This window comes from Synchiropus splendidus, chromosome 15, assembly GCF_027744825.2.
Source record: "Synchiropus splendidus isolate RoL2022-P1 chromosome 15, RoL_Sspl_1.0, whole genome shotgun sequence".
Lineage (NCBI taxonomy): Eukaryota > Metazoa > Chordata > Actinopteri > Syngnathiformes > Callionymidae > Synchiropus > Synchiropus splendidus.
This window is the reverse complement of record NC_071348.1, coordinates 1,794,024-1,821,692: the sequence shown is the minus strand read 5'-3', so window position 1 is coordinate 1,821,692 and position 27,669 is coordinate 1,794,024. Positions and strand designations below refer to the sequence as shown.

Here is a 27,669-nt window from a genome sequence, read left to right as displayed (position 1 = left end):
GTCCATTTACTGACTACTATTGATACTGAGAATTTTTTGCATTGTGATGATGATGATGTAAAGCCACCCGATAGGTTGGTTGTTTCTTCCTGGATTCACAATAAACAATAAAGTATCCTGATAAATTAATGATTTTCAGCTTGTCCAAAGTGAGGTCGTGGGGGCAGCAGTCAACGTGAAGAGAACCCTGCTTACATGGGAATACTGAGGTTTTTCCAGGTCAACTGGACGCCATAATAAGTGGGTTGACCCATTTAACATAAGTGGGTCGGCCGACCCCCGGTTGTCGCCCTGAGGGGAAAACTGATTTTGGGTGACCCTTAATCACAACCCAAATATTTTTCTAATTGATTTGTATGCGTATAACTTGGTTCAAAAGGTACCAGTGGGATTTAACATTTTGGTACGGTTGGATTGTTTTGCTTTACTGCGGGTAAATCGTGTCACGTGACACGTTGTCTTCAATGAAGTGTCAATACTTTTTCGGAATTTTTAAATTCTTTATTCCTTCGATTGGGAATAAGACCACAGAGGAGTCCTTTGAGTTTTTTCTTCTTTTCTTCTCAGACACTTTCGTGACAAAGCGAGTCTTTGAGTACGTGTTCAGCGGGCGGCGCTGTAAGGCGAAACAAGCGCGCCCTGCATCTCCGCTGGGTTGTCTGCCGTCGTCAGAGACGAGCTCGCGGTCAGCGGAACAACAGCAGCACATTCGACTTCCATCCTGGAACTGAGATTTATCCCGGGTTTAATGCATGGAGAAAGGTAGCACGTCCTCGTACACACCTCGTATGTCTGCCTCATGCTTTGTTCGCTAGGTCTTAGCTCTCTGAACGTGAAACTTGTGCGCGACAAGGTTCGGTTAGCCGCTAGCTAGCTCGTTAAACGGAAACAGATTTGTTCCGGATTAAGTCGAACCGTTAACGGTGTTCTGCAGCAGCGGGCTTGAAGTGATGGTAGATCACTGGTACCGCAAAACAAGCGATTCTGTCTACTCACAATCTTTTCACACGGATTTCTAAACTTGGAACATCACAACAGGAGATGAGCGGATCGCCAGTCTAAGAGCTAATGACGAGGATCGGCTTAGTTGGTAACAACCATACTGCTGACACGGTTCATCCTTTAATAAGTATTAGAAATACGTGTCCTCAATTTGGCTTGGGCCCCCCGAAGCCTGCCGGGGGTGTTCATGTTTGAATAACGGCTTATGTAACGGAACCACGCGTGTTATTTGTGTTTGTTGAAGTCAGCCGAGGTCTCTGGTCGAGAAAAGATGGAGCAACCAGGGAACAGCTGTTCTTGACCCCTGCGCCTTTGTTGTCCAGAACATAATGCTGTCCGGCAAGGAAGTAATACGATTAGTCTTGGAGTTCTACCCGAGAAGAAAATTGCTCCTGTTTAATTGTTTTAGGGATTAATGCAGCTAATGTTGCGTGTTCGATTTTACTTACAGTCGTCTTCTTTCAACTACTCGAGTCTCCATGTCTGACCAAAAATGCAGTGGCGTTGTTGCCAGACCAATGCTTACCCAGTGGTGTTCACAGGCAATAGTAGGAAACAGTCCCCTGATGATGGCCTTGTTCAAGTTGTTCAAGTCTTGAAAGCAGAAAACGTACACATTTCCCCATAGTAGTTGTTCATGTAAAAGAGTGCCAGATTTGGGATTAACTTGGGAACCTTTTGGTGAACCCTGCGGCTTGTTTCCTAAATTATCTCGAACCTTATGAGACCTGGTTTGGTGCGTCACAAGGGAGGAAGACAAAATCAATCACCAAAATTATTTGTATTGTTTGGTCATGCTGGTCTAAATTAATGCACCTCTCCATCAGGTGACATTGTATGGAATGGCAACCTCACAGAGATTTGATTCTAAACCGGCTGGTACGTTGACTTTGTTGTTAGAATCTAAACGACCCTGCTGTTGTGTAATAAACAGTTTGTTATTGTGCTCTTTCACTTGCACCTTAGCTCGGTTTGCTGACATGGAGTGGCAGACACCAGCTGTGTCAGAGAAGTTCCAAAGCCGTTTTGGCCGCCGTCCTGGAACATCGGACAGTGGAGACACCGGCATCGGTACCTCAGCATCGGACAGTACAGAAGGTGACCTTTTGTTGTTTTGCCTGTGGTTTGATTGTTGTTCTTTTTCAAACGTTCTCTGGTACAATGTTTAATATAGTCTTACCGAGATTAAATGGTTATTATTGAAACATGTACGTAGAAAGCCTTGAACAAGTGATATTCCGGTACACTGGAATTACAATGAAAGTTTTCACAGAGGAGAGAAGGGTTAACATTTTCTGTAGCCGGTGGGTAAGATAGAAGTGCTAATTAGCTTCAGAGCTTCAGCACACGATGAAGTGTCAATATTTACAATTAGGTGGTGAAGCTAATAAAAATGTTGTGTAAGACTTTAGTGAATGGGCGAAGGCATTAGTTCAACAAATACCTGAGCTGCAGCCAAAATGTTTCTGGGCCTTCAGTCAAGAATGTCCCCTTATGTCTCAGCAGTGCTCACCTGGAAATGTTTATTTTGGACGAAAATCTGGAAGGAGATAATCATCTTAGTCATGCTGATGGTTATTCGGTTCCTCCCTGTTGTTGCTTGAGGTGTCTGGTTTCATGTGTAAAACCTGGAACACTGCAGATTTGGCTCAGCTGAGCGACAACATTCCAAGGAGAACTGAAGCTGCGTTCATGAAAATAGTTCTCCTGCGCTGTGTTTAAAAGCTCATGGTTTCAACAACGTGGACGACGTGCGCTCCTTTCTTTCTAGTGTGTTTTGGTTCACTATGCAGTGTGTTTTAGAGTAGTGCTCTTGAACCTCTGAGAATACCAAGTGCCTCTAATGACCGTGTGTGTTATGTAGTTTATAAGTTGTGGTGCGTCGTCTTCCTGGCACTTCAGCTCAGCCCAGCAACTGGGTAATTAAAGCCTAATTTAGCCACAGTAATGACCTGTTGCAGGCAGTTAGCACACACACAGCATTTAACATATCCTAGATGTCAGTGCTCAACTATTTTCTCTTTTTTATTTAGCGTAATGCAGTTTCAACAGGTGATAGCTCATGTGCAAACATCATCATGTCTTGTCATTATTCCTGCAGAGGAGTTAAGACTTGTTCTAGCTGGTCATGAGTCAGAATGCCTGAAGGCCTCTTTCATATTTTCTCCTTGAAAGCATGTGCTTCTTTTGTATTCAAGCCCTTTTCCCCCCCCTTTATTTTTATATTGAAGATATTGCAGTGAGTTACCCAGGGAAGTGAAGTGTCCGCTTCAGTCTTCAACTGTTGATGTACACACGTGTGATGTGTCCTCCAGCAGGAGGGGGCAAGGTGCTTAAATAAGCGGCAACCACAGATCAGTCTGTAACATGAGAGGTGGTCTATAAATACTCCTAACCTTTCCTGTGTGTATGTGTTTGCTGAGATCCTGGTACAGACTGGTTCAGCTTTTGGAGGACAATACAGTCCTCAATCCTCCGGCCTGTTCGCTGCAGCGCTGTCACTCTTCACAGCCTGAGAAATGACTCGTGCTTTCGATTGTTCAGCTGCTCTGCTCGCCTCAGATCAGCGTTACAAAAATGCTTCAGCCACTAATGGCACGTCTGTTGCGTTGGAGTGATCGCCTGGTTTCAAGACTGCAGCAGGTCCCGCAGGTCTGTAATGTTGAAATCAGTTATGTAACTGGGGTTGTTTTGACAAGTAGAGGTGTCTGGTAGTTAGAGAGGGCTGTAATTATCGGTTAGGTATCCAGTATGTACGGCATGCTTTATTTTATTGGTTGTTTGTGCACCATGTTTAGAGAGTCCACATTTGAAAGTTGTTCATGCTGGAAGTGAAACTTGCCCATCCACCTCTCTCGACATTTTAGTGCCTTATTTACAATGCTAAAAGATAGTAAATGGTTTATGTAATATTTACTGGCTTATGATGATCTTTGTTGCACCTACCTCAGAAATTCAGAAATCCACCTGACCCCAGGAGAGGGAGGTCTGTTAGGAAACACAGACACAAATCCTGCTGCAAGTGAAAGTTGTCATCTCAACAATTCTGACTCGACTGTCTTACTATGTTTTGCCTCCAGAAACAGCAGACCAAACTCTTAACACCCACCTCATTGAAGACATCAGGAGGCTATGATCTAACTATTAATCGGCGTGTGTCCTCTTGGTGTGCAGTCAATTTTGATTTAGTGTTCATCAGTGTGTCGCCCCCGTGGCTGAGTCAGACAGACTCAGTGCTGTCATTGGTGAAGGCTCAGCAACAAAGTAGGCCACACTCGATCCCCAGCTTCTGAGAGCAGAGGAAATTGCCTGCAGTAGTGTTTCAGATATTTTGGGATGTTTCAAAGTCTACAAATGAATATGGAACAGCGAGGTAATTCGTGTGGCGTCATTCATCCCTCTCCTTTCAGATTTCCGCAGTTCCAGCAGCAGCCCCTCATTCCAGCCCATCCGCAGTCAGATCCCCATCCCCACTGCTCATGTCATGCCATCCACGGCCGGATCCCTGGCCACCAAGCCTCATTCGGGGATCCAGGAGGATTCCCTCTCCTCAGAGGGTCAGAGGACTTCTTCTGGTTCCAGGACACCAAGTGGCTCCACATCCAAGTCTTCCTCGCTCTCCAAATCAGCATCGTCCCCCAATTTGGACGTTCCGACTGGCATGGGTAGTGAGCCCATAGGGTCGAAGCCGGACTGCTTGAGCCGCTATCGAAGCCTGGTCAACGGACTGGATCACTCACTTTACCCTGCTGATTTCACTCGGGTGGATGAAAGCCAGAGGTTCGACACCCCGGCCATGGAACCTACGCTAAATCAGTCGGCCCTGCTGGGGGGGTTGTGTCCTGATGTAAGACTCCGGTTACAGACGTCAGGGATTAGAGACGGCCCAGACTGTGTGTCTGATCCCTACAGGGGAGGCATGGACCGCCAGTATAAAGTCCTGCCTGAAGCAATACCTGGAGTTCCAGGCTCCTCAGAACTCTCCAGTCACAGGGCTGGTCAGCCTGGTGCTGCTGGATCCACCGGAGTTTATGCAAGTCCTCTTAGCCTGCAGACCCAAGCTCTGCTGCGGGAACATACCGGCTCCAAGGGTTTTGAATCAATGCGGCAGGACCGGTGTGGCGAACTGTCCAGTTGGCAGCAGCAACATCAACACAAGCAGCAGCTGGAGAGCTTACGCATGCAGGTGGAACAGATGCAGGTGAGTCTGAAGAAGCCAGTCATTGTGTTTACTTGAGTTGTTTATAATCAACCTTCTAAAGCAAAATGTGGATTGTTCAAGCTGAGAGAGGTTTCTTTTCTGTTCAGTAGAAAGCATGTTACGAGTTGTGATAAATAAATCAATAAGAAATGATCAAAATCACCCATTCACCCAAACTCATTAACTTTGAAATAACTAAATGTAATGTTCCATCTGGATAACAAATAGTAAAGATTGTGGAGCACAACTGGAGGGATTTCTCAGTTTCTGGTTTCAGTGTGAATGTTGACTCTGAATGTGCTGAACAAAAACTAATCCAGGGGGCTGGGTGGTTTTGAAATCGGGCGGGGCTTCCTCACATATTTCATCACTGCAAAAACAATAGCGACCTTGGCTCCACAAAATCCAGAACCACAATGAGCTCAGTGACTTTGGCACAGTCATCTCTGTTTTCAGTTCAACGTTTAAGAAAATTCAAGCTGTGTCTCTGCCTGTGAGGGTGCACTTCCCATCACTCTATAGTTGAGCCTTCTTTCACATTTATGGCGAGCGACTACATAGTCTGCCATTTAATCCTGGCTAACCAGCAGCCTGCCACCCTTGCCACTTCACTACATGTTGCTAATAAGAGAGTGGAGTGTATCGTAGAGTCCAAGTTCCATACTGAACTTTTATTTTTCACACTTCATTCATGTTAAAAAAACATCTCTCCATCCTGTGCTGGCAGCTGTAATATTAGCTCCACTTGCTGGCGGTGAGAGCGTCATGTACGACACCTATTTTTACCGTTGTTTTCATCAACCCCGCTTGCACACGTGCCAACCAAAGCATCCGGTGATGGCAACATTGCATGTATTTAAAATCAAATGCTCTAAATGTAGAAGCCTTTCCACTCGTCATGGTGTCTGGTGACCTTACGCAACGGCTCCATTATTTCCTTCACACAGTTGATGAATGCTGGAGTGGCTCAGTACACGTCCATGTACCCGGCGGCCGTGCACTCCGAGTCTGGCAAGTGGGACGCTCTGGTGAAAGCCAGCGAGAGTCTGCTGAAGGAGAAGGAACTCATCATCGAGCGGTGAGTCTTGAACCGTCTGTTATTGGGGTGCTGTACAGAACTGAGGGCTCGGGGTCGCCTGCTGGTCCAGCTTGTGTGAGAGAGTAAGTCTACCCTGAGCTTTGGTCTGGCGTGTTTCAAGAATGGAGCAATGGTAACATTCATATCCAAGAGATGTGTGTGTCTGCTGTACCGAGTCATTAATGGTGTGTGTCCTAAGCCAGTCTCTGTACTTGATATTCTACCCGAGAAAAGCGGTGAAACATTGCCGTCTGCTGTGGTTAGCTGCCAGTGATGATGCGTCTCGAGGTGGGGGGCTTATCATAGGATGTCAGTCAATGACTCATTTGTGTCGAAACCCTTGTTGTCGTCCCGGTGCAGGCAAAAGCAGCACATGACTCAGCTGGAGCAGCGCCTGAGAGAGAGTGAGCTCCAAGTCCACGGGGCTCTACTGGGAAGAGGAGCATCATACGGCGACATGTACATGCTCCGCCTGCAGGTGAGAAACGAGTTGAGAACCGCCTGCGTGATGGACGGGATATACCGACATGGGATCCTCTGTTGACTTCACAGGAAGCTCAGAGAGAGAACGCCTTCCTCAGGGCACAGTTTGCCGAGCGCACTGACTGCGCGGCACTGGAGAAAGCAGAGGCTGAGCGCAGACTGGGCGCAGTCGAGGCGGAAACACGGCGGCTGACTGACAGCCTGAAGGAGACGTGTGAGCGGCACACAGAGGAGATGAAGAAACAGGAAGAGAGGGTTGGTGCACACAATGTTTTGAAACTTGACAAACCACCGAGCAGAAGATGAGCCTCAGATCTCTAATTCAGAGCCTTAGAGGAAAGAGTAGGCGAATGTAGAAAGCCTCCTGAAGAGGGAAAGTTTCTCTGAACGAGGAAGTTGAAAGAAAGACTGGTGCCTGTTTCTCTGAAGCACAAACATGACTCAACCGTTTGTGTCACACAGAACACTTCTGTTCCTCTCAAGCTGCGTGACCTTTCACCACAATGACTGTTTGTGCAGATCCGGAGTCGAGACAAACACATAAGCAACCTGAAGAAGAAGTGTCAGAAGGAGGCCGAGCAGAAGAGGGAGAACCAGCAGCGCATCGAGACTTTGGAGCGCTACCTGGCCGACCTGCCAACCTTGGAGGACTACCAGAGCCAGAACAAGCAGGTTGGACACAGATGAGCGAGGGCTTTCGTACCTCCGAGCTCATCTGGAACATGTTTGAAATGGCCTCTCTTGTGTGTTGTATAAGCTCCAGGAGGCAGAGCAGCGGGCGGCTCAGCTGCAGGAGAAGGTGAAAGAGCTGGAGGCCTCTCTGGAGGTGACGCGCGCACAGCTCAGGGAGAAAGTGGCCCTGCTGGAGGAGCAGAAACGACGAGAGCGAGACCTGCTAACCACCATCACAGAGTACGTTGATGTCTTCACTTCTTAGAGACAAGATGAAACTGATCTTTGACGCTCATGTGCATCAGCATGCAGCAGCGGGTGCAGCAGGGTCTGGAGGACGGTGCACGGCTGCCCACACTGGACATGGAGAAGCTCAGAGGAGAGAACGGAAGCCTGAAGGAGGAGCAGCATAAGCTGAAAAAGGTGTGTTTCTGAGCCACACAACTGAAGGGGAACTCGTGTGTCGGAACCAGAAGTGAATGTTAGGTTATTTGGACTTGATATGTCACTGTGTAAACACTGAGGTTGTTGTTTGATACACGTGCTGCAGCTGAAGCAGGACTCGCTTTATAATGATTAAAGTTTCATACAATCTATTTTTCAGCCTTTTAAAATGGTTATTTTTGTTGCAGGTTATTGAAAAGCAGCACCGGATGATGGAGCAGTTTGGCTCTCAGATTCAGGTGTGTGTGGGTGGGTGTGTGTGTTGCTGTGGTCGGCCAGGTGACGGGGTGTTTGTGCTCCTCAGACTCTGAAAGAGCAGATCTCACAGGAAGAGAGCAGCTCTCAGGCTCTCAGAGAGGAGGTGCTGTCCAAAGAGCAGAAAGTGTCGGAGCTCCGTGCCGCCATGAAGGAGGTGAGCCTCCACATGATCTATAATTCAGCAGCGAATGGACTGACTCAAGCCCGTGTCTTCAGCTGTCGGCCCAGAACCAGGAGCTGATGGAGCAGAATCTGACGCTGCAGGAGCAGATGAGTGACTCGGAGCAGAACAGCAACCAGGCCGCCTCCGCCCTGCAGCCGGCCGGAGCTCGGCTGACTCAGAAGCTTCACACGGAAATGGCTTCCTGCCTGAGTGACCTGCGCTCGCTGTGCAGCATCCTGACCCAGAGAGCTCAGGGCCAGGACCCCAACCTGTCCCTGCTGCTGGGCCTCACCTGTGAGCCTCTCGCTTCCCTTGGTGTCCTGACATTACCTCTGTGCATTTCTCACCCCTGACCTGACTTGTTGCTCCCCAGCGCCCCCACCTGTTCCGGAGCAGCACGAGGACTGGATGAGCCCGGAGGTTCTGCAGAAGAAGCTGGTGGAAGCGCAGCAGCTGAGACGAGACGTGGAGGAGCTGCGTAACGCCATTCTGGACCGTTACGCACAGGACATGGGGGACAACTGCATCACCCAGTGAGACCCTTTAAGAATCTCTCTCAAGCCTCTTTAATGAATGTCAGGACTGGATTTTAATTTTCTTAAAAGGAGGACAAAGGAAAGCCCAAGTGGTTCTCCCTCCTCTAGCTCCCCGTCCCCTGGTGAGTTGGTCTATTTCAGTCCAAGGGCTAACCGAAAGCAACCTCCATTACTTGATCCTCCAGATTGTGTTCGACAGTGATGACCTGTGATCTTTTACCAAACAGTCTTAGACCTTTGTGACCCTTGTGCTTAATTTATTCAGACTTCCCTCCTCAGGGGAGTTTTTTTTTTGAGAAGTGGTTGACAATCAACTGAAGTATTTAAGGACCTTTGTTGCGCCATTATTTGAAATGGTGGAAAAGTGTACCATAGGGTTTAGACTGGCCGGAGGGAGGATTTGGAAACCAAACCAGTGCTCTTGCACAGCCCTAACCAAAGAATCTCGGCCAGCGTGAATGTCTGAGTGCGTCTTCCTGCTCCCGACACCAACTTGTGCCTTCGTCTCACCATTCGCTGCAACCTCTGAGGGCCGCGAGCGCCGGCCTCCTCCGGAACACGTCTCTCAGCGCGTCGGCCCGGTAGAATAGCCGAGACATTCCCTGACTCTGAATGTAGGAAACGCAGGGCCTATCGCAGCTTCCCAGTCAGACAGTGACTCGCTATGTTCTGTATGTTTCAGGTTTGTAATGGCTGATTGGCTTTAACAATTTGACCGACAGTATTATTTATTTTTGTTTGCATTGACAACGAAAAGTGTTCTATAACATATTTCTGTAATACTTCTGTGAGTGTCTGAAGGTCCTATGGGGTGTGGTTGGATGACGGAGGGGTCGGCTGGTCCCCCTGAAGTCATGTTGGTGTTCGGCAGAATTGATTTCCTCTGTATGCAAATGAAGCCACGTGGGGAAACCTGGACTCTCCACAGTTGAAGCAAGGGATTCCGCCTGTGGCAAAATATGCAAGACTGTCTTTTGTACCGCAACTTTCATTTCACGGGACCTGTGAACGAGCACAACACCTCTTTTGGAACGTCCAGCTCGCATGCCTTACCATCTCAAATGTTTTGCAAAAGGGAAAAGATGTTTATATTTTCATACTTTGTCGTTTTTGCATATTTTAGAAATAAAGATTTTCAACTTTGACTTGTTTTGAACGGGTTTGTGCTCCGGTTCTGGTCATGAGGCTTGGTTCTTCTCAGGAGGCTCTCCTTCCCTCCGTCCTGCCGGTGGGGCGAGGCCAGAGAGTGGGAGATCCCTGCAGTGGATTAGTAGTTGAAGTCAAATGCATGACCCATTTTCAAGTGACGCCAGACAGAGTGATCGTGAGCCTTTACTGGGCCAGGACTGATGACTGTCCGTCACATGAGCCCCCCCCGCCGCTTCTGTTTGGGTCCAGCTGGTGAGGTCCTCCTCCTCAGAATCAGGGTCAAGTTTCTGGTCAGCCCACTTGACTGCAGCGTCCAGGAGTCGTCATAACAGCAGCGTGGGTTGGCACTGATGATGTCATACTTCTGAGCTCCCTCCCCCCTGCAGAGAAACAACTGTGTGAATTTGGAGGGAGAACCTCGGAAGACAGGGTCTCACCGATGCTGGTCCAGATATCGCCGGATGTCTGCCACTGTTTCTGAGAGGCTCATCTTCAGCAGGTACGTGTTCTCTCCATCCTCTGACCTCACCTTGAGAGTGACCTCACCGAGGGCGGGGCCGGCGCGCTCGCAGGTGGAGGTCTGCAGCCTGTCAAGAGACGAGAATAAAAACTACAAACTTCTCAAGAAAGTGCTGCTGCCCACGCTGACCTATTTTTACAGCGCAGTGGATGAAATAATCTCCTTTATCTCGATAAGCAGCCGCCACTAAACCAGAACTTTAATCAGTGTTTACATCCTGTAGTGTGCTGGAGATTTAGTCCAGAGCCACTTCAATCCCAAACAGCCAAGGAGGCTGTCGGGCTTGAGTCTGGGCTTCTTATATATAGCAAATATTTTACGGTTCATGGACAATTTAAATGTGAACTTGAGCTCGTCATTTTTCCATCTCATACAAAATTCCAATTTGATCTGGTTTATATGAGCTGTTTAAAAGAAAACATTGAGGCTAAGGTGCTAACTGCTAAGCCAATTAAAACTAAAACATTTTCTGTCCGTTTTTTTTTTTTAACTCGTATCAAAAATAAAAGCCCACGACATGAAACCCAAAATGACACGTACAGGACAAAGACAATTACTTCAATAAATCAAAGTTATGTGTCCTGGGTTAATAGCTAATAAGCTAGCGGTGAAGGCTTTTCATTTTAACCGCAAATTTTGCATGTTTTGTCATTTTGACGTTTGCTTCGCTTCTATTTTAAGAATATCATTAAAATTAATAATTATTATTACCATATACTGTAATCCTACATCTACTACGTTGTTAAATAAAACCTTTTTCTTTCAGAATTACGGCATCAATTTCCCTCTTTACATCTTACTTAAAGCCTATTTTTGTAAACCATTTACACAACTATTACACTTCATTAAAAATACATATGTTTTAGTTGTTCATTGTGCATTGCTTAAAGACCATGGTTTCAGAACAACGGTCACATTACCTCTCCTTCATAGACTGCAGTGCTTTCGTTTCAACCAGGATCAGAGAGTCACTGCAGGCTCCAGAAAGCCCCTACAAATAAAGACAGTCCTCTTGAAGAACGAAAGAAAGGATGTGCTTTCACGACCAAGTGAGGACGCGGCCCCGCGGATAACAGCAGGGAGTCACTGATCAATAGCGCAACTGTACCAGCAGGCTTGCTGTGACGGAGTCTCTGATTTCATAGAGCTCACCAGCTCTGATCATCACTTTAGGAAGGATGTTCCAGTTCAGCTTTGGCTTCCTTCCTGGGAGCCGGAGCAAAAGCACATGTGAAGAGGGCCGGCAGCGAGTGGCGAATGAAAGGACCAACCGAGTGAATGGCAGCAGGCTGGCTTCGTGGACTCAACTCTCTCTCCAAGTACAGTCTGTCCGTCTCCAGGAAACCTGAGCCACAGTGGGTCCAGGTTGAATTCTTCCTCTCTGTGGTCGTACACCTGAGGAGAGAGCGTGTCAGTCACATGACTCCACAGAGAAGGGGGGCGCGCACCTCAAAAGGAACACCGTCTGGGAACTGCTCCTGCAGCTCCGAGGGGAAGTAGCCCTCCATGATGTCCAGCATGCACCACTGCGGACACAGAGAGGTCTCATGAAGCACCCGCTCACCCGCTCACGTGATCGTGGAGACAACCTGTGCGCTGGGCTCCTGGAACGAGCGAAAGGGCCCGTCGCACATGATGATTCCATTGCTGTAGAGTCGGAGGGGAACCGGGTCGACCCTCCCCAGCTGCGCCCCGGTGGAGGTGCGTTGTATAAAAGTCTGCTCCTCCCCGGCCAGGACGTTCAGCTCCTTGACTCGCTCCAACACCAGGTCAAAGTCCATGGAGAAGTCCTTGACCTCGACGCTGACCTCAGAGTCTCGGGGCTCTCCCAGCCAGATCAGACCAAACTCGCTCAGAACGCTCTGCCCAACGGAACGCAGATTCACACCTCGGCCGACAACCTTGGAAGCACGAGGACTATACCTCCATCTGAGCGACCTGATCCTGCAGTCGCTGGCACTTCTCCTCCAGGTCTTCCTTGTTGGTTTCTTCACGGGCAGCATCTGCACACAACAACAATGGCTACAACTGTTGCAGTGCATTATGGGACCTGCAGTCTCGGCGGTGGGAGTAGTGGACCATTAATGAGACAATCCAGAGGTCACTCCAGGTCCCTGGCTGAGGACTCTTCTCTTTGCTTCATGGTTATGATGAAAAAGAGCGGAGCCAAAAGGCCTGTCTATCTGAATCACCCCTGAACTTTGACCTGTAGAAGAAAGCAGAACGTCCATGTCTGGCCTGGTCACCTGACTGTTCCCATTCCGCCAGCTTTCCCTCCAGCAGTGCAATCTTTCTGTCCTTTGGAGTGACAGAAAGGGAAGGTTATTTTCAGGTGTGACTTTGTGTATGTTGGTGTCCACCTTCCGCTGCAGCTCCTCCTCCTGGCTCCACACTCTCTTCTCCAGCAGGATCACCTGCTGCATCATGGCAGACATCAGATCGAAGTCGCTCTGCCGGGCATCTGGTGAGAGGGTGAGCCAATGTGAAGGATCGTGACGGGAGAAAAGACATCCACTCCAGGACTCACCTCCGGACGGGTTTGAGGTGGTGGAGGCAGCTTCTGTGCACTGAGGACTCTGAGGACCATCATCTGACTGACACTCTGAAGCTTCAGCGAGAGAGGTGAGTTTGAACCTGTGACCTGTGTTCTGTGAGTTCTGCGGTCCTACCTGACGATGGGTCTTTCCTGAAGGCAACATTTGGTCTGCACCTGCACATCAGAACAGTTACTGTCACCATCCTCTCACGTTGGCACTTTGGTTGACGTACCGTGGCTCGCTCAGGGTCCCCTGCAGCGGGGAGCGCTTCGTCTTCTTCAGCATGGTCAGAGGGGAACTCATGACTCAGCAGTTTTCTTCTCCAACACCCTATTTCTATCAACAGAAATTAATCAACATCCATCTTATTTAAGAGTCAACTTCCTTCCATCGTATACCTTTGTGTACCGTACGCTTCAAGCTGCCTCTTCTACACCTTTCTTCCATCACATGTTGCATCACAGCAGACGGTTGAACTCATGTTTAGGAAGCAGCGACTTCTATCTCTTGCTGGTGAGACACTTTAGATGCATCACCCGCCACTGAGTTTAAATCAACCTATTTACTGGCAGCCTCTTACACATGGCCTCCTACTGTTGTGCCAACTTAAGCACCCAACTTAAGAGCTGTAACAATGGACAACATTCATGTGTCTTTATTGTTGACACTGGCCTTTATGATCTACGAGGGGACTTAGTTTGTTATCTGGCCCTGTTCTTTTTTAACTCCCCAAGTAAGACAGTCAAGAAAGGTGTTTAGAGTAAGGATAAATTCTTCCGTTGTGTGTTTCAGAAAAACCTTCCTTTAGGCGAGAGATTTAATATAATAATTAGCAATAAAGGGACAACATTTGGGGGAAAGGTGAGATGTTTACCCCGTATTGGACTCTATATTCAATGTAGTATTGAATTGTGGCAGCCGGAGGTGGAATATTTGAGCTGTTGCTTACCTTTTTGAAACTGAATTGGTGCTGGCTTAAGGCTGGATCTCTGAAATCGATCGCGCAGTTTACTCACGTTTATTGGTTGCCAGTAGTAACGAGACGCTTCCTTCAGTGATGTGTTTCGCCTCTTGGTCTACAGAGGGCGCTGTTTTACATTATTAATTGTGAAGCAATAATTTTCTCATAACATATTTCATTATACACTAAAGAAAATATTACCGTGAGCGTAGATTTCTTATGATTTGGTTGTCGATTGTAGCCAAATTAAATAGAAATATACAGTCAACGGAGGAACACTGCCCTCTTCTGGTGGGAGCGAATCTTCTGTTGACGAGGAGGATGCTCGGGCCTGTCGGTCCCGCCGAGGCTCTGTCGCGGACCCGGTTCGCCTAGACTGAGCCGGGCCATGGCGGCACCGGCGACACATTTGGAGCAGGAATGGCCGTCGGCGGGGGTGTTAAGCGTGGATTTGAAAGGCCATCTGTCCGCGGAGGCGGCCGCGCTTCTTCTGGACGATGGTGGACGGTCCAGGCTCGCAGACTGTTCTTCAGCGGAGGACCAGGACTTCACGCCTCTAGGGGACCTGGCGACTGAATTCGACGAAAGGTTGGCGACTTGCTTCCAAAACGTCGAGGCTCAGCCGGACAGCAGCGTTCAGGTGACCGCGGAGGAGTCGCTGCTGGAGGGAGACGAGTGAGTGTCGGCGTGGCCTTCAGGGTCCCGGTCCACGACGGGATGTGTGTCCGAAACACTCGATGCACACTAGTCGCACTAGTCGGATCCTTTATGGAAGCGAGCATAAAGGCTGCCACTTTGACCGAAAAACAGCCGTAAATGGTTTAAAAAGAAAGCGGTGGTTGATATGCTGCTGCGCACATTAGTGTACACTACGGTAATAACGAGTTCCACTCAGAACTGACGGTAACTTTTCGCTTCTCTCGACACGCGCACTAGAATAATCGAACCCACATTCCAGACTACATGTACAATAGATAAAGTAGCAGAATTACATTCACATTTTAACCGGCTTCACGGCCCTGGGAGGGTTCATTCCGTTGCTGGACATGCGTGGACTTTCACCGGCAGACAATCAGTGTCGTCATCTAACCTCCAGTTTCCTCCCATACGGTGGCGCGGGTGTGCGTGAGTGGTTGTGCACCATAATGATAGACATCCTTGGGCCCTGGTACAGCACATAACCTGCCTCACACTGTGGTGTTAGAGACCAACAACACCAAGCTGAGTCAATTGAATACAGTGGTTATTTATGGTCTTCTTCAATGCTAACATGATGCTCGGCCACTACACTTCAGTGTGTGGTCAACAGCGCGAGCGATGGCTGCGCTGGTGAGATAAGCTGGTCGAGGAAAGCTGATGACACCGTGAGTGTGTCACTGATGACCCTTGCCCTCTGGTTTCCTGGCAGGATCTGGACCCAGCTGACCAACAACTACGGCCGTGTCATGCCCGTGGACTGGTTGCAGTCCCGGACTCACTCCCTTCACATCACCTCATTCAACCTCCGGGAGAAAGCAGTGAGTGTTGCCGCCCCTCCCTCCTCCGCTGCCCCACTTCCAGTGGCCCAGCACCCTCCTTTTTCTAAATCTAATCAGTTTATCTCTCAAATATTCATTATATGCCGGTGTTATAAGCGCTTCCCTCCCCCTGCTCTGATCTTCCGCCCAGAGACCGAGCGACGGCGAGGCCGATCAGTCCGATGACGAGGAGCTGCGGGAGCAGCTGGACATGCACTCCATCATCGTCTCCAGTCTGTCGGACGAGCCGCTGTTCACAGCAGAGCAGGTCGGTTTCTCCCTCCCAGGGTCTGAGCTGGTGCTCACTGGCTGGGTTGTTTGAAGGTGATCGAGGAGCTGGAGGAGATGATGCAGGACTCTGCTGAGGTGACGGAGGAGCAGCTTCCCCCACAGACAGACCTGTCCATGTTCTCCATGGACGTGCAGCAGCTGAGCTTCAGCCCTGACTTCCAGGACAGTGAGTATTTCCCCACAGGGTTCTGACCTTTTCTTCTCTTAGAATCAACATCTGGTAAGGATCCTCCCCTGAAAACCTTAGCGTAGGTCTTCACCACAAGGAAATAGCTTGCTCTGGTGGTCACCGTCATAGAGCCCTTGAGCATCAGAACCTTCAAACCAGCCATTAATATCAGTGAAAAAAACATGATAAAAATAGTTTAATCAGAACATTGCATGACTGAGCAGATTAGACAGTTTGGAGATGAAAGCGGGATTGAGATTAAGAGGTTCATGCCACAGAAAGCCTGGTTTCCTCTTCTGCAGGGGTGAAGACGCTGAGCGTGGCAGAGCTGAATGAGCGTCTGGAGGAGACGGAGGCGGCCATCCGGAGGTTTTCCGAGGAGCTGGTGCAGCAGCTGGCACTCAGGGACGAGCTGGACTTTGAGAAGGAAGTGAAGAACAGCTTCATCTCCGCGCTCATCGACATCCAGAACCGACAGAAGGAGCACAGGGAGATGATGAAGAAGAAGAAGAAGCTGAAAGGAGGAGGCACCAGCTCATCGCAGGCTGAGAAGACTCATGGATCTGTGAGTGAGCTCAGCTCTTCTCTTCAGCTCATCTCCTCCTCACCTTCCTCTGCTGTTCTCCAGCGCTTCAGTATGGAGGGATTATCTTCTGTTATTCAAAACAGCTTTCGACAAACTTTCGGAAACACCTGCAGTGAAAGACAGGTTCCCTCTTCCTTCTTCCTGCCTCTGTTCCTCCTGAGTGTGTTTAATTCAGCCAGCGTCCTCTCTGATGTCCTCAGTATTTGACCACGGTTATCCCGTACGAGAAGAAAGGACACCCTCCGTCTCTCGAGGACCTGCAGATCCTGACCAAGAGTAGGTATCAGCTGCCGCCAGCCCCCCGGCAAACCAACCTGAAGTCTCATTTGACTCCTAGTTCTCCACGCGATGAGGGATGACAGCGACAAGGTGCCTGGTCTCCTGACAGACTACATTCTCAAAGGTGATTTTCTAACCGCTGCGCTCGAGTCTTAACTGAAATCACACTCCAGTCTTAACTGAAATGACTCTGTGCTCTGCGACCCCCGCTAGCTCTGGTGTGACCGCCGACGCGCAGGTTTGTGACACCGGTGCTGTGGTGGTGGTGTTTGTGCTCACAGTGGGAAGAAGTGCTCCTTCCACCTTCCTTTCCAGTGCAGCATGGTTCAGTCAAGATCACCGTGATTCACTGCCACGTCCAGATTAGATTAGAGAGTAGATGAGATTAGCGCTTTAGTGGTTATCCAACACGGCTAAAATGACGCCTCCACTCACTTGCAGTGGCACTGCAGGGCTATTTTCTGCTGTTTGGGCTGCTGTAATATGAAGAACAAATCAATGTTATACACTGACAATGCAGCATTAAATGACTACTCCATAAAGTACTTATTAGGGATTAACAAATAAATCATGTCACAGCAAAAAACACAATGCAATGCCTATTTTTGCTTTAATTTAGCTGTATATACTCTTCTAATCAAATGAAAACCATTATTTTAAATCCTCTAAAGTGCTGCTTCAACCTGCTGTGGAGTTGTATTTATTAACTTACATGTTGCATAATTTGTATTTGTCAGTCGTTTCTTTCTCCCGTTGCTTCTCCCTGTGTTTTTATGTTTTCGTTTTATCTTCCGTTTTCAATCCCGTTAATCCGTCTCTGTCGTGTCATTACAGTGCTGTGCCCCACGTGAGCTGCAGAGGGCGCTGCAGACCTCCACAGCTCCAGGAAGAAGAAGCAATATGAAGCGCACTTACTGTATTATTCTGATTTAAGTTATATTTCTGTTGTGAGTCATTCTTCAAGCATCACGCGTTAGGTGTTACATCATTGTCAGCGGATCATTGGTTTGATAAACAAAAAAAAGCCCCATTTATTGACGCGCGGTGATGAGGATGCTGACCTGAAGTGCAATCGCCTTAAGTGCAGAGTCCCGGTCACAGCTACAGGTAGAGCTCTGAATTATTGATTGTCATAAAGAGACACTTTATTTTGAAGAAGTCAAAGTTAGAAATTTGAAAAACATTCCTTCTCATGATCCTCAAGGATTTGTTTTGGAAACTTTTGCACTGATCTGTTTAACAGCTAACTATGCACTGGACTGACCTTTGACCTCCACACTGTACTTCAAGGCTACATCTGTGGATCCGAGTGGCATGAGGCGTGTTTCCTCTCAAGCTGCCTTTCGCCTTCGCCTCAAACTTTTGTACGTTGAAAATGAAGACAGAATCCTTCGTACATGATATTTATTTTGTAAATATCCAACTGAAATAAACTGCATATGTGTTTGAATATTTGGGGTTTGAGTGCTCCTTCGGGAGGGGTTCCATCCAGTCCTGACACAGGACGGTCCTTCATGTGAGCATCCCACCAACCATCTGACCCCGGAGTGAAGGTCACCAGTGAGTAGCTCATCTAATGTGAATGTTCTGGAGGATTCTTTATTTACTGCTCTACCACATCATCAGAGGCAAACCATCCTTCTCGGCTAAGAAACAAAGGCAGTTGAGCAGGATGATCAGATCTTTCTGGAACTTCTCCGGCGCGTTCTTCTTGATGAACTTCCTGAGGAAGACCGGGTCGTTGTGCTCTATCTGCTGGGCTTCGGTGCGCTGCTCCACCAGGATGCCGTAGGTGTTGACGATGATCTCCGAGAAGGACGGATGAAGGGAGGTCTTGTAGCCGAGCTGGCTCAGCTGCTTCATCAGGTGATGGTAGCGCACAGTCAGGTGAAGCTGGTAACCTTTATCCACGACCCCCGTCAGGATGTTGGTGCTCACCTGCCACAAATCATGATGCAAATCACCACCTGCATCTGAAGGCCTTCAGCGAGAGACGAGCCTCACCTCTCTGATCTTGTTCTCGATATTGATTAGTGAGTAGCCGTAGCGCCTTTTGCGGCCTTGGAAGATGCCACCCAGAATTCTCTGATCCAGCTGGTAGGCAATTTCTCCGATCAGCCGGTGTTCCTCTGCAAGAGACATGGAGTTCGGTGGACTATAGAGGTGGCTGAGAGCAGACGCACCTGTGCCACTCCCGTCTGCGTCACACTCGCTCTCGGCTTTGGCGCTGGGATCTCTGGGCATGGAGTAGGACAGGACGAAAGAGTGGATGTCGATGGGAGAGGAGGTGCGCTGTTCACACGCGCTCTGCTTCAGGTGGCGTCTGAACTGGCTTTCGTTGCAGCTGCTCGGCCACAGCAGGGAAACGTTCTTTCCTTGCATTGAGCAGAAAACAAATCTGACTGCGCCTTGGATTCAGGGATCAAGTCCATTGCTAAAATCTCAACAAATTTAAGTTTCAATACCGGAAATAACTGTCGATCAATATAGCTGGTTATTAGTTTAACCAAACCAGGTTTGGACCAAACACCTTATTGTTAATTATTGACAAACTTAACTCTAAAAAGAGGCTTCACTTAATCTCAAATTCAGTTTTTAAATAATGGCTTTGTGAGTTTCTTTTCGACATGAACCCACTGCAGTCCTAAAACCTAGCCAGTAGAGTCACTAACGTCAAACTTGAGATCGGTTACCCATCGACTTGCGCAAGCTGTCTTTGCACTGGATCCTGGCTTTGAGCTCGGAGTTTTCTCTAAACAAGTTAAACATTGAATTCTGCATGCGATCATTCTCCTGCTGCAGTTGCTGATTTTTAGCCACCAGTGTAGCCAGCGTTTGCTCCAAATTGATTTTATCCATTTAATTCATTTAACCACCAACTAGTTTGCCTTATTTGTTGGCCAAATAGTTCCACGGACGTCACTCCGTCCCCTCACTCCAGGCTAGAATAGAAATACGTCTAAACCGGTCCAGCATCCAATTGTTTTGATATAGTATTATTTGCTATAATTGGAAGCTTCCATTTATTTCCTTCTCGATCTTTGATGTAGAAAAAACGAAAAGGGCTTTTATGTGTTAAAACGCTTTCATTGTCCACCTGACGTCATTTCCTGTTTATATTAGCTTTAGACGCCAGCTCAAGAATATAAAAAAAACTATATGCATGTATAGAGTAAAATAATTATTTGAAACATGTTTGCTTGTCCATCAGTTATCAGACTGATTTGGATCCGATCTGAGTTTCGATTATTTCGATTCGATTATTGTCTTTACTGTTTCTTCTTCCAACCACAGGGGGTTCGGGCTGTTACGGCAGAACTCAGACATTGATGACATCAAATACAAACATGAAACATTAAAGACAGGCTCAGCTACAACAGAATCAACACTAGAAATAAACAGAACAAAAAATGACAAGTAAAAAGATCTCCTTGTGCGAGGCTGGATTTACTTGCATCTGGATGGAGAAGTTGTTGCTCTCATACTTCCAGACATCCAAATCAGCGTGTTTGATCAATGATTCTTCATTACATAAAGCTCTCTCAAGTGTCAACTGTAGTTTTCCCAGCTGTGATCAAAACCAGATGAGTGACTGCAGAGAAACCCCAAAACCTCCAACCTCTGGCATGTAGAACACCAAAGTTGACCTTTCACCACATTGGCTGACTTGCACTCATCATGCATACAGTTGACTCCTCACTGAACGTGTCACTTGTTTGGACCATTTTGGGGTAATAGCTGTGACCCTGTTGGTGCCCCTGGCATCTGTGGACATCTGGATCCAGACTCATGCTTGTCTTCAACGCTGAAATGCTGCTCCCCGTCCTGCTCCCCTCCACATTTCAACAACCAAATGGGTGTAAAACATCTGCAAAACATTTGCTTTCTCTCAGATAAGATTTCCTAATTCCACTCAGCGACGCCACTTCACGCGGCGATACATCAGAGGAGCGGTGCTTCGGAGCTCTTTCAGTCGGACCTGCTTCTCCTGACGAACGTTATGGCTGCAAGGCGGATTTACCTGGTCCTCTGCTGCCTGTTACTGGCACACTGCTCCCTCCAGCAGGCTTCCACCAGGAAGAAAAACAGCAAGAAAGGTAGAACAACCAGGTTTCACCCTTTTACTTTCCAAACCAATCTATATTCTCTCAATCAGACTCTGGCAATAACGCTGCCATTGAGGAGCTGAAGAAAAAGGTCGGTGAGATAGAACAAGAGCTGACGGCGATGAAGGAGCTGCAGGCTCTGCAAACAGGTTTGTCATGGTTTATTTCACCTCACACACATATGACCTCCAGAGATGCTGGAGGCGTTGATGGTCACACACTAACAGGACCTGTAGCTCATGGGTCCACCTTGCATGTTCACAACTTCTGAGCACGATCGGCCTGCTTTGAGGTCTGACTGGAAGGAGTTAAGCTTCCTTCTCTCCCTCCAGTGTGCCTGAGAGGAATGAAGATCCTGGGCAAGTGCTTCCTGGTGGATCCGGTGAAGAAGTCCTTCCATGCAGCCAATGATGACTGTATGGCTAAAGGAGGGAGCCTGAGCACCCCGGTTTCGGGGGAGGAAAACGACCAGCTGTACAGCTATGTCCGCCAGAGCATTGGCCCCGAGGAGCACATCTGGCTGGGCATCAACGACATGGTGACTGAGGGCAAGTGGCTGGACCAGTCCGGCTCCGACCTGCGCTTCAAGAACTGGGAGACGGAGGTCACCACGCAGCCGGACGGAGGTCGCAGCCAGAACTGCGGCGTCCTCTCCACCACTGCGAACGGCAAGTGGTTCGACGAGAGCTGCCGAGCAGAGAAGGCCTCAGTGTGTGAGTTCAACATCGTCTGAGAGTAGCGTCAGCTGAAGAAACACCACGTAGTGGCAGCAACACACGCACAATAGCCTGAAAATGAACAACTATACCACCGCTTCTGCTATGTTGCCTCGAGTAATCTGCCCTGTGCCTGTTCTTTGAATCAATAAATCTCACAGAGTGTGACATCATTGGAATGGAAAGCAGTGTAGATAAAAAGTCCTCATGAGAATATAGTCTCATCTGAATAAAACACAAAATTCGTTTGTGCCACCTCGTGAGAGGTGGCAGATGTGTTCCCAGAAAACAAGCACTGATATGAAAACAACAAATATCTTGAGCCATTTACTCGCCGAGAGGAAACTTCAAGCGTTGAGATTGTATCTCCACCCACATACTTTTAATCATCCAAACCAGTTTCTGTGCATGAATCGAGTCACTCATCAGAGTTTCCATAGAGACCTCCTCCGTTCTCATTTCACAACTTGTAAAAACAAACAAAAAGGCTGAAAGATGGGAATTCACAGTGTTGCCCAACCTTCAAGCGTTAAAAAAATCTCATCTTAAGAGTCTAAGTCTCCCTCTAGTGTACACGGCTCGGAACAATATTAAAATGATGCATGCTGCAAAGAAACGAAAAGTTCAAATGATAAGCCAAATGATAAGCTTTGAAATCCATCTAAACATCAACAACGTTCAGTCTCTGGTGCACAACATGCTGTAGGAGGCCACACATTTGTGAGGTTTCAAAAACACACAGCAGAAACAACCACCCATTAAACCCACCAATTACTGTGGAACTTTCCGCTCAGCACTCGAACAAACCCACAACCCAACAGGAAGTAGGGCCATTAGCTTCAAACTTTGGACCACGATGAGCTCAGTGATGCACAGTGGATCCATTAAAGCCAAACATTTCAAACCAAAACACAACATGGACAGTCTCTAACTTGGAGCTCCAGTTCAACTCCATGAGTTCATAACTTGATATTTCCAGCTCAAACCTCACCAAACGCAAACACCTTTTCAGGCACAGAAACATGTACAACCTTGCAGCGCTAAAAGGTCAGGCGCACAACAGACTTCCTCTCCTCCTGCCAGATTTCTGGAGAGCGAACGAGAAGCACAAGCATTTCCAACCGTGGACATGACCCACACTCAGTCTCCTCCTTCCTGTCGAGGCCCAATTCTTTCGCCTCCCTCGGGCTCGCTGCTGTGGTAGATCTCGTTGTCCACCATCGGCCGACTCAGAGGCCGGTTAGGGAGCGGAGGAGCCTTTGTGTTTGGGAAGGGAAACTCCTGATATTCACCCACATCCATGTCCTGGTCCCTGGAGTCTTTAGGGACCAGCGGCTTCTGCGAGTCCGAGTGCCTGGTGAAGGGCTCCTGGGTTTCAACCTCGCCGTACATGCCCATCTCAGCCCCTTTCTTCAGCAGGTGTGTGTAGACCAGCGTGTCCTCGATGGAGTCGTAAATGTGGTACTCGTTCTCCTCCGTGGGCCGCGACAGGTTCTCTCCCGGCAGAAAGCTGGTGCCATTTGGATTATAGATGGAGACCTGATGAGCCAGCTGCTTCTTCTTTTTCCTTCAATGACACATAGGAGGTTGACACAGCCGCTCCGTTGATGCCTCAGGTGTGGTGGCTTCACTCACCGTATCACCACGCAGACAACCACCAGCACGGCGGTGAAAACCACCAAGAGAGCGGCCACCACACTCAGGATGGTGGTCAGCATGAGGTCTGAGCGGGAGAAACAAGCAAATGAAAAGCAGTGTTTTGGAAGGCTGATGGAGTGAGACCTACTCTTGGTCCTGTGCAGAGTGATCCTGCTCAGCACGCTGAACTCTCGGCTCTCCGGCATGCAGTTGGACATGTTGAGGAAGAAGCTGGCGGGGACTCTGATCTGGTCCTCGGCCTCCTCGTCCTCCCGCCGGCTGTAGTCCTCCTCCCGCCGGCCGATCCTTTGCACGCGGATGTTGGTGTGGCGGTTGCTGCACTTGGGCTGGTTGATGTTGGCGAACATGACGTGGGCCTCCATGTTGTTGGGCACCGAGATGAGCCAGGACACAGTGGCGTAGGACCTCATTCCCTTGGGCCATCCTGGAGTCGCCAGAGAGACGGTGGTGTTCTTCTTCGGGGTCACGGTGAAGATGTATCTGTCTGCGGATCAAGAGGACATGATCATCTCTTCATTTGACTGTGACCTTAGAGAGGAGCCTCATAGGAGACAGGAGGAGAGGAGAGAGACCAAGAACAGGAAGGCGACCATCGAGGAGGACCTACATGGAGGTAATGTCGAAGGAAGAAGATGGACTGCTCCTGAAAGCCTGACTAACTTACCCGATATCTCTCCCTTCATCACGACAGTGAGCACCGGCTTGGACGAGGGCTTCAGCGCTTTACCCCCGACTGTGGTGAGGGAGAACACCACGCTGCTGTGGACCTGGATTTTCTGAATGGAGCCGTGAGGACAGAAGTGGCCCACCGTATCCCCGGTTTCCTCCGACACATCAAAGAGGGTGTCGTTGCACGTCTGGCCGGGGAGGGACTGCCTCAGTGGTGTGACAGGCGAGGTCAGCTCCACAGTGCCGTGCTGGGGCGGCCGGAGGGTCCAGGAGGCACCAGTCAGAGGGGCGGGGAGGCAGGTGGCAAGAAAAGGCACAGCGAGCGGGATGGGCATCTTCAGGCAGTCCTTCAGTTGAGCACAGTCTGAGGAAGCGTGAAGACCATTAGTTTCTTCATGAGCTCACCTTCAACACTGAGGTCTAGAACCTTCAAATGGTGTGAAGGAAAAGAGAATCGGTTTGGAAAAAGATCAAGTGCAGAAGAAGAAAGAGTTGTCCTGCTGAGACAGACTCCAGTCGCTCAGGTCTTTAGGAAACGCCCTCAAGAAGTGAAGCGTACAGTGAAGCTTGTCATGATGTGCCTCACAAATACTTGAGATGAATGAAACCATATTCACCAATGACTCTCGAGGAAGTGACTCGCAGCTCTTCAGGTGGACAGTCCTGGAACGACAGCTGAGCGGCGCCGTTCGTCGGCACTGTGATCTTCTCCTTCAACACTGAGTCCATTGTCATCACGCACCCGGAGTTTGGCCTCAACTTGTCGACATGGAGGGAAAAGCCCCCCGACTTCCTCAGGTCAACGTTGCAGGAGACTGGAGATCACAGGAGAGTGAGTCAGTGGCGCGCAGGTGACTCAGCGCAACACGACTCCCAACGGTGTCTGACATGAATCAGCGATGAGGAAACATCCCAAAACTGCAGCCTCAGGCTCCACCACACGTCACAGGCAGGATTGCTCACACTGACGCCAGAGCCAGACCAGCCCACACTGCTGACAGGAGTCAAGCTTCACACGGCTCCTCTTCTGCTGTCTGACCACGACAGCAGCGCTGTTCACCACCACCAAGCCAGTTGCTTCCTCAGACCACCTTCATCTCACCAATAAGACACAGTAACTACTTGTTGAGTTACAACAAAACACAAATGGCTCTGAAGTAAAGGCTGAACTAAAATGTAATTACCAAGAACGTCGATTGAAATATGAATTAAGAACTGAAAACACATCAAGTATAAGGCAGAAGAATGTTTTTATGAAACATATTTTGATATTCAGAGTTTCCTTTATGCTACATACGTCTTTGACCTCCTCTCAGGTCAGAAGATTTGCTTCAGTGTTTCAACTCTGGATTCAATTCAAGCTAATTATATGTTGAGGCTAGAGTGAGGGCTCGTTACATTCATATAACTCGTCACTTAAATTTTACTTCAGTACTGATAAACAGGAACGTGAAATCACACCCGGACATTATATGCCTAAAATATTGTTTTAGGATTTTAACTTTTCAATTGAAATTTCACATTTTATTTTAATTCAGGATTCTCAATATAAATCATAAATATAGGACGCTCTTGAAAACAACATAAAACATACATTTACTTTGTTTCAAGGTATTTTTAAATTATTTTTAAATTATTTATTTTGGATGAATAAAACCGGAAGTATCACATTTAAAAGGGAAATAAAGACCTAAAAATAACCAATGAGTTTCTATTTAGAATTTGAGAAGTAATGAATGATTAACGCACAATATATTTATTACCATGCATGAACAGAGGCTGAGGGCCGTATGTGGCCCCTGGACCTCTGGAGGTCACAGAATCACAAACGTTCCACTGACCTCGAGGACTCCTGGCGGTCGAGACCGACACCTTGATCTTCAGGGATAATCCTGGAAAACCAGCTTGGCTTCTGTCCATCTCGCAGTTCCTCAGCGTCAGAGAGAAGTTCCCCTGGCTCTGGACCGGAGGGGGATCCGTCAGCCTCAGCACCAGCGCCCCTCTGCCTCTGCAGTGGTACTCGACGGCAGTTTGTTTCTTGACACAGCGGGGCTGCACCAGCTCCTGAAACTCCACCAGTGCCTGCTGTTTGTCTGAGACCGCAAAATGCCACTCCATCACATCGTCGTCAGGAAAACTCTCTGGGTAGTTCGGCGAGAACAGCTCAGAGGACGAAGTCCCAGGCGGTAAAGTCACTGTAATCTTTGCGAGAGCTGGAGGAAGAGAAAGTTGCAGTCTGATATTCAACGACAAATAAACATCAAGGGACGTGAACTCACACTTGATCTCCTCGCCAACGGACACATCAAACCGGTGGGTCTGGAGCTCCTGGCTCGCAGGAACATCCAGAGAAAAGCGACCCTGACTCAGAATCTGAGCGCTTTGGGTGGTGCCCCCGACACAGTATCTGCCAATCATCACATTGCCTGTCCTCTGCACGGCCCCCAGTGTAAACGTGTGTTTGTCTGGACAGGAAATCAGGGGGCTGACCTGCCTCACGCCCAGCTTGGTGAAGGACACTTGGATGGCTTTCGGTGCCGTGGCTCTCAGGTTCCAGGTGAACTTGCGGTTAAACTCCTGAAAGGAACGTGAAGCTGGAAAGTCCGTCTGAATGTGGCCCTTGCAGGACTGCGTCGTACATTCTGCCGGAGAGAAAAATGTCCGTCCATCACTGCTCGCTATGACATCACCATATAGTTTAGAAATGGACTTTACCGATGTTTCGGATGACTTCCACCTCGTAGAAATCTTGGGGTCTGGAGCACTGAAACTCCACTGTGACAGGCACGCTGTCTTTTATCTGGTCACCCAGGCTGCACGTTCGAGAGCGTCCCATACTGAAGCACACTTTACAAGCCGACCCCTTCGCCTGACTGATTTTGAGAACACTGTCTTTGTCTGGGGTGACGGTCAGTCTCTGGACAGCTGGACACAAATCAAATATTATCTTAACGCTAGTCACAATGTTACCACTCCAGGTGATGTCGAAACTGAAAGCTTCCAGGACAGGAACGAGAAGGAAGGAATGGAGAGAGGACTGCAAAGTTGCCCTTGAAACTGAATTCAACAGCAACAGCCCTCACTTTGGTGATGACATCACAGTTTAGTCTAAAAAGAACTGAAAGTACAGAGTCAAGCAAAGACTAAATATGAGGCTTCATCGTCACGTGATACGGAAAGAACGTATTATTTTCCCTGTCTCCGGCGCGCTACATAAAATCAACAATTCATAGAGCTGGCAAAAACACGCTATTTCGGCATTTAAGACGACAGTAATAATTGTAAAACATACATCAAACGTAGTACTGACTGCCAGTTGAACACCACACGAGACACACCTGGAAAATGTTGGCTTTTCTTATGAATATTTCTCACCATTTGTCTTCAGACAGTCACAATAACTGTGGAATGAGAAAGTGTGACGCACCTCTGGTCGTGAAGACGAGGGAGAACAGCAGGACGCCGGTCGCTGTGATTCCGGAGGAAAACATGGCGCAACTCTGCGCTATTTTCTCGCGTCTTCACTCACATGTCAAGCCGTTTCTCCCCACAGTTAAACATCGGAACTTCCTTTCTGCGCTCATGCGAACATGGGTGCAGCTCACCTCCAGGAGGGGCGTGGCTAGCGACAGGTAAGACGACCGTCACTTCCGCATCAAGAAAATATATTTCC

At 48.5% G+C, this 27,669-nt stretch overlaps 6 protein-coding genes across 13 annotated transcripts; 3 read left to right on the top strand and 3 right to left on the bottom strand.

Moving 5' to 3' along the window:
- The first annotated feature begins 523 nt into the window (after window positions 1–523).
- On the top strand, window positions 524–10,041 carry cep85 (centrosomal protein 85). 2 transcript variants are annotated; one of them, XM_053887080.1, is made up of 14 exons: window positions 525–762; window positions 1,830–1,881; window positions 1,969–2,100; window positions 4,413–5,203; window positions 6,151–6,281; window positions 6,642–6,759; window positions 6,834–7,019; window positions 7,284–7,436; window positions 7,522–7,676; window positions 7,742–7,859; window positions 8,069–8,119; window positions 8,185–8,292; window positions 8,355–8,595; window positions 8,675–10,041. In XM_053887080.1, the coding sequence occupies exons 2-14, from the start codon at window positions 1,845–1,847 to the stop codon at window positions 8,836–8,838; spliced, it is 2,385 nt and encodes a 794-aa protein (XP_053743055.1). In that variant the 5' UTR covers window positions 525–762; window positions 1,830–1,844; the 3' UTR covers window positions 8,839–10,041. The 2 variants fall into 2 exon arrangements, with proteins under 2 accessions (XP_053743056.1, XP_053743055.1); XM_053887081.1 differs by lacking the exon at window positions 1,830–1,881 and having other exon boundaries at window positions 524–762.
- On the bottom strand, window positions 8,896–14,821 carry ubxn11 (UBX domain protein 11). Its single transcript, XM_053887082.1, has 14 exons — window positions 13,442–14,821; window positions 13,276–13,379; window positions 13,176–13,216; window positions 13,034–13,114; window positions 12,867–12,967; window positions 12,753–12,804; window positions 12,430–12,509; window positions 12,096–12,368; window positions 11,955–12,032; window positions 11,778–11,901; window positions 11,615–11,712; window positions 11,427–11,497; window positions 10,424–10,573; window positions 8,896–10,366 (listed from the first exon to the last, which is right to left on the bottom strand). The coding sequence occupies exons 2-14, from the start codon at window positions 13,344–13,346 to the stop codon at window positions 10,198–10,200; spliced, it is 1,389 nt and encodes a 462-aa protein (XP_053743057.1). The 5' UTR covers window positions 13,347–13,379; window positions 13,442–14,821; the 3' UTR covers window positions 8,896–10,197.
- fez2a (fasciculation and elongation protein zeta 2a) lies at window positions 13,429–18,298 on the top strand. Of its 5 annotated transcripts, none has more exons than XM_053887084.1 (9): window positions 13,429–14,679; window positions 15,413–15,521; window positions 15,673–15,789; window positions 15,846–15,978; window positions 16,284–16,690; window positions 16,768–16,843; window positions 16,905–16,970; window positions 17,060–17,084; window positions 17,681–18,298. In XM_053887084.1, the coding sequence occupies exons 1-8, from the start codon at window positions 14,393–14,395 to the stop codon at window positions 17,068–17,070; spliced, it is 1,206 nt and encodes a 401-aa protein (XP_053743059.1). In that variant the 5' UTR covers window positions 13,429–14,392; the 3' UTR covers window positions 17,071–17,084; window positions 17,681–18,298. The 5 variants fall into 5 exon arrangements, 4 of the variants coding, with proteins under 4 accessions (XP_053743059.1, XP_053743061.1, XP_053743058.1 ...); XR_008416651.1 differs by lacking the exon at window positions 17,060–17,084 and having other exon boundaries at window positions 13,432–14,679; window positions 17,681–17,953; window positions 18,137–18,298; XM_053887085.1 differs by lacking the exon at window positions 17,060–17,084 and having other exon boundaries at window positions 13,441–14,679; window positions 16,284–16,546; window positions 16,610–16,690.
- LOC128771608 (speriolin-like protein) lies at window positions 18,159–19,863 on the bottom strand. 2 transcript variants are annotated; one of them, XM_053887089.1, is made up of 4 exons: window positions 19,540–19,863; window positions 19,030–19,221; window positions 18,851–18,975; window positions 18,165–18,784 (listed from the first exon to the last, which is right to left on the bottom strand). In XM_053887089.1, the coding sequence occupies exons 1-4, from the start codon at window positions 19,703–19,705 to the stop codon at window positions 18,458–18,460; spliced, it is 810 nt and encodes a 269-aa protein (XP_053743064.1). In that variant the 5' UTR covers window positions 19,706–19,863; the 3' UTR covers window positions 18,165–18,457. The 2 variants fall into 2 exon arrangements, with proteins under 2 accessions (XP_053743063.1, XP_053743064.1); XM_053887088.1 differs by having other exon boundaries at window positions 18,159–18,784; window positions 18,851–19,221.
- clec3ba (C-type lectin domain family 3, member Ba) lies at window positions 18,304–21,859 on the top strand. 2 transcript variants are annotated; one of them, XM_053887091.1, is made up of 5 exons: window positions 18,304–18,406; window positions 18,473–18,712; window positions 20,764–20,943; window positions 21,003–21,101; window positions 21,285–21,859. In XM_053887091.1, exons 3-5 carry the CDS (start codon window positions 20,847–20,849, stop codon window positions 21,683–21,685), a joined length of 597 nt encoding a protein of 198 aa, XP_053743066.1. In that variant the 5' UTR covers window positions 18,304–18,406; window positions 18,473–18,712; window positions 20,764–20,846; the 3' UTR covers window positions 21,686–21,859. The 2 variants fall into 2 exon arrangements, with proteins under 2 accessions (XP_053743066.1, XP_053743065.1); XM_053887090.1 differs by having other exon boundaries at window positions 20,740–20,943.
- cdcp1a (CUB domain containing protein 1a) lies at window positions 20,143–27,608 on the bottom strand. Its single transcript, XM_053887079.1, has 9 exons — window positions 27,424–27,608; window positions 26,712–26,921; window positions 26,276–26,638; window positions 25,838–26,209; window positions 24,614–24,811; window positions 23,992–24,360; window positions 23,455–23,811; window positions 23,304–23,391; window positions 20,143–23,235 (listed from the first exon to the last, which is right to left on the bottom strand). Exons 1-9 carry the CDS (start codon window positions 27,485–27,487, stop codon window positions 22,809–22,811), a joined length of 2,448 nt encoding a protein of 815 aa, XP_053743054.1. The 5' UTR covers window positions 27,488–27,608; the 3' UTR covers window positions 20,143–22,808.
- Window positions 27,609–27,669: the final 61 nt, after the last annotated feature.

Coding starts and splice junctions, on each gene's coding strand:
- cep85 (XM_053887080.1), top strand. CDS start 1,845: ATGGCAACCTCACAGAGATTTGATTCTAAACCGGCTG. Junction 7,860..8,068: donor AGCAGCATAAGCTGAAAAAG/GTGTGTTTCTGA, acceptor TTTTTGTTGCAG/GTTATTGAAAAGCAGCACCG. Junction 8,120..8,184: donor AGTTTGGCTCTCAGATTCAG/GTGTGTGTGGGT, acceptor TGTGCTCCTCAG/ACTCTGAAAGAGCAGATCTC.
- ubxn11 (XM_053887082.1), bottom strand. CDS start 13,346: ATGAGTTCCCCTCTGACCATGCTGAAGAAGACGAAGCGCTCCCCGCTG. Junction 12,805..12,866: donor AGGAGGAGCTGCAGCGGAAG/GTGGACACCAAC, acceptor GTCACTCCAAAG/GACAGAAAGATTGCACTGCT. Junction 12,033..12,095: donor TCCAGGAGCCCAGCGCACAG/GTTGTCTCCACG, acceptor CTGTGTCCGCAG/TGGTGCATGCTGGACATCAT.
- fez2a (XM_053887083.1), top strand. CDS start 14,393: ATGGCGGCACCGGCGACACATTTGGAGCAGGAATGGCCGTCGGCGGGG. Junction 14,680..15,412: donor TCGCTGCTGGAGGGAGACGA/GTGAGTGTCGGC, acceptor GTTTCCTGGCAG/GATCTGGACCCAGCTGACCA. Junction 16,691..16,767: donor ACACCTGCAGTGAAAGACAG/GTTCCCTCTTCC, acceptor TGATGTCCTCAG/TATTTGACCACGGTTATCCC.
- LOC128771608 (XM_053887088.1), bottom strand. CDS start 19,705: ATGGATAAAATCAATTTGGAGCAAACGCTGGCTACACTGGTGGCTAAA. Junction 19,222..19,539: donor CAGCTTGCGCAAGTCGATGG/GTAACCGATCTC, acceptor GCTCAATGCAAG/GAAAGAACGTTTCCCTGCTG. Junction 18,785..18,850: donor TCGAGAACAAGATCAGAGAG/GTGAGGCTCGTC, acceptor GATTTGTGGCAG/GTGAGCACCAACATCCTGAC.
- clec3ba (XM_053887091.1), top strand. CDS start 20,847: ATGGCTGCAAGGCGGATTTACCTGGTCCTCTGCTGCCTGTTACTGGCA. Junction 20,944..21,002: donor GAAGAAAAACAGCAAGAAAG/GTAGAACAACCA, acceptor TCTCTCAATCAG/ACTCTGGCAATAACGCTGCC. Junction 21,102..21,284: donor GCTGCAGGCTCTGCAAACAG/GTTTGTCATGGT, acceptor CTCTCCCTCCAG/TGTGCCTGAGAGGAATGAAG.
- cdcp1a (XM_053887079.1), bottom strand. CDS start 27,487: ATGTTTTCCTCCGGAATCACAGCGACCGGCGTCCTGCTGTTCTCCCTC. Junction 26,639..26,711: donor GGAAGTCATCCGAAACATCG/GTAAAGTCCATT, acceptor TCTCTCCGGCAG/AATGTACGACGCAGTCCTGC. Junction 24,812..25,837: donor GACCGCCAGGAGTCCTCGAG/GTCAGTGGAACG, acceptor TGTGATCTCCAG/TCTCCTGCAACGTTGACCTG.